The sequence below is a fragment of the Gadus morhua genome, chromosome 3 (genome assembly GCF_902167405.1).
Source record: "Gadus morhua chromosome 3, gadMor3.0, whole genome shotgun sequence".
Classification (NCBI taxonomy): domain Eukaryota; kingdom Metazoa; phylum Chordata; class Actinopteri; order Gadiformes; family Gadidae; genus Gadus; species Gadus morhua.
In genome coordinates this window covers 28,798,188-28,801,766 of record NC_044050.1, presented here as the reverse complement: position 1 = coordinate 28,801,766, position 3,579 = coordinate 28,798,188, and the positions used below count along the sequence as shown (strand labels likewise).

Below are 3,579 nucleotides of genomic sequence, written 5' to 3'. Positions count from 1 at the left end.
CTGGTGCACGCGCTAACGAGCGCGCACACTCACATGTGCGCGCACACAGATATGCACGTTCAAACACACACACACACACACACACACACACACACACACACACACACACACACACACACACACACACACACGCACGCACGCACACACACACACACGTTCAACCACACACGCACACACACGTTCAACCTCACACACACACACACACACACACACACACACACACACACACACACACACACACACACACACACACACACACACACACACACACACACACATTACGTTCAACCACACGCACACGTCCAACTTCTCCACTCACACACACACACACACACACACACACACACACACACACACACACACACACACACACACACACACACACACACACACACACACACATACACCCACACACGCGCGTCCAACCACCCCCCCCCCCCCCCCTCACACACACACACACACACACACACACACACACACACACACACACACACACACACACACACACACACACACACACACACACACACACACACACACACACACACACGTCCAACCACACACACACATAGCTGGCCCAGCTGCTCGGAACCATGACAGAAGATGACGGATACGGTTGTCGCGGAGGGACAAGTCAAGTTCAGAGATGGAAAAAAGGTGATTCTGTTTCATTAAGTCGATCTTCGTTGTTTCTGAAAGCGTCGGTCTCGTTCACTCGATGATGTCTGAGGTTAATACCGGGGTTGTGTCTGTTTTTTGGGTTCAACTTTGCTCCACAGTGGAAGACTCGGTGGGTCGTCCTTCGGAAACCGTCTCCGGTCGCAGGTAGGGAATGGAGCAAAGTTATATTCTAGTTGACTAGATCTATATACTTTATCTTTATGTCTATTCATTACAAACACTTAAGCAGAAGTTTGGTTCAGCTTAAAAGACGCATACTCATCCAAATGATCCACACTTTCCCCCCGTGATTTTCTAGTATCGCACAACTTGTCACTTGGACACTTGGCCGTGCGCCACGAAGCGCATAGCGCACGTCTCCAATAGCCGTGTTAACACGTGATTACATTGCGCCATTCCCACACATAGTTGGAATAAGTGTGCGTTTAATATTCTGTGCCCGTCTAGCGACATCCATTAGCGATAATTTATAAAGTTGAGTTAACACAAAGAGAAAGAGATAGAAGGTGAGGGGATGCGTATGGACGTGTTGCTCTGCCTGGGAGTTCCAGATCAGGAACCGCCTTAGCGCCTGTATAATGTAAAGGTTGACGGTCAGCTGCCTGCGCAAATAGTTCAGCTCATTATCCATGGGTCTGTTACGACAGCTGTGCTAGGGACAAACACATAGAGGACCTATGACCGTGCACACTTTCTATGGCGCACACAAGCACCGACAGCAGCATTAATAGGAATAACAAAGGCTCACTGCAGTTCAGCTCACCTATCTGTCTGCTTCCGATCAGACTGTCTGTCTCTCCGATTCCCCTCAGACTGTCTGTCTCTCTGGTCCAGACTGTCTGTCTCTCTGATCCCCTCAGACTGTCTGTCTCTCTGATCCCCTCAGACTGTCTGTCTCTCTGCTTCCCATCAGACTGTCTGTCTCTCTGATCCCCCTCAGACTGTCTGTCTCTCTGATTCCCTCAGACTGTCTGTCTCTCTCTTATTCCCGTTAGACTGTCTGTCTCTGCTGGTGTACAAAGAGAAGAGGAAATCCAAGGATAAGGAGAAGAGCCAATACCACAAAGAGAGGCTCAACGTGAAGATAGAGGTGAATGCATACTACTTTATATGTATATATATATATATATATATACTAATACTATATACATACACACACTACCGTTCAGAAGTTTGGGGTCACTTAGAATAACCCTATTTTTTTTAAAAAAAGCAGCACCGTTTTTTTCAATGAAGATAACATTAAATGAATCAGAAACACAGTCTAGACATTGTTAATGTCATAAATGCCTATTCTAGCTGTAAAAGGCAGACTTTTGTGTCTAGGTGTACAGAGGCCCATTTCCAGCCTCCATCACTCCTGTGTTCTACTGGTACATTGTTTAGCTCATCGTATTAAAAAGCTAATTGATGATTAGAAAACCCTTGTGCAATTATGCTAGCACAGATGAAAACAGTTGAATAAAAGTATGAGTTTTCATGGAAAACGAGACATTTTCTGGGTGACCCCAAACTTTCGAAAAGTAGTGTAGATAATGCTGAAGACTGCTCTGCTGGATTTGGTTAGCTTCTTGGGGGGGTATTTTGATATATTTGCATATTAAACTCCCACTTTCCCCCTTGAGCAAGATATGCTGTCTATCCTTTATCATGACAGTAGATAACTCCTGGGGACTATCTCGTTAGGCAGAAGCCACAATGAGTTTAATTAAAGCCTCATTATAATCATAACCTCATTAAGCTTGAATGGTTACTGTCGGTGCAGCGATATCCCCGTTAAAAAACGCTGACTCTATTTCCCATTCAAGCGAATTCTAGAAAGAGTCAGACCACCAAACCAAGGCTAATGCTATCAAAAGTTAAGCTAATGGTAGAGCCGGTCGGCTGGTAACCGGAAGGTTGCTGGTTCGATCCCCGGCTCCTCCTAGCGGAGCGTCGAGGTGTCCCTGAGCGAGACGCCTCACCCTGACTGCTCCTGACGAGCTAACGGCTTCACACGGTGTGTATGAATGGGTGGGCCTTGAGTGGCCGCTGGTTTGAGAAGCGCTGAATAAATGCAGTCAATTTAAGGTTTAGTCACTGCAATGCGCTTCCAGTCGCAGTCACCGCAGTGCGCTGGAACACACTAATGTGTGAGTAACGACCCCCCCGCGCGCGCTCCCCCAGGCGATCTGCGGCTTGGAGCCGGGGCCGGGGTACGACGGCGTCTCCTACTCCCTCTCCATCCTGTGCCTGACCTACAGCGTGGCGCTGGGCTTCAGCAGCCGCGAGGCCGCCAGCGCCTGGGAGGCCCGCATCCGCTACAGCCTGGGAGAAGGTGAGGGCCCTGGGGGGCCGGGGGGGTCGGCGGGCTGGGGGGGTCCGGGGGGCCGGTGGGGCCCGGCCAGGGGGGGGGGGGACGAGGTGGTGGAGGGGTGTGAGGGGGAGAAGCGCATGCTGTGTGTGTGTGTGTGTGTGTGTGTGTGTGTGTGTCGTGTGTGTGTGTGTGTGTGTGCGTGTGCGTGCGTGTCTGTGTGTGTGTGCGCGTGTTTTGTGTGTGTGTGTGTGTGTGTGTGTGTGTGTGTGTGTGTGTGTGTGTGTGTGTGTGCGTGTGTGCGTGTATGTGTGTGTGTGTGTGTGTGTGTGTGCGTGTATGTGTGTGTGTGTGTGTGCGTGTGCGTGCGTGCGTGCATGCGACTGCTTGTTCTTTGCACCACAATGAAGGATGACATCTTGGCAGGGCTTTTAATGTTTACATCCTATTCTGTAACGACAAAATGACACCTCAAGTGTTTTAGTAGTCAATATTAGGGCAGCATGGCACTTCTTCCCGAGAGGGGAACAGAAAACAACGGTTAAAGTCTGTTTGTTTGTGGTGTAGCGTTGCAACAAAGACCATGATGACAGAGTTACAAACGA

The 3,579-nt window shown here is 49.3% G+C and overlaps 1 protein-coding gene across 1 annotated transcript in view; it reads left to right on the top strand.

Moving 5' to 3' along the window:
- The first annotated feature begins 530 nt into the window (after window positions 1–530).
- The window catches only part of dok7b (docking protein 7b), a 24,760-nt gene continuing 21,711 nt past the window's right edge, over window positions 531–3,579 (top strand). Inside the window, exons 1-4 of the mRNA XM_030352390.1 lie at window positions 531–657; window positions 780–825; window positions 1,677–1,771; window positions 2,848–2,998. Of these exons, the coding sequence (XP_030208250.1) occupies window positions 604–657; window positions 780–825; window positions 1,677–1,771; window positions 2,848–2,998 (346 nt within the window). The 5' untranslated portion in view covers window positions 531–603. The remainder of the gene's footprint in view (window positions 658–779; window positions 826–1,676; window positions 1,772–2,847; window positions 2,999–3,579) is intronic.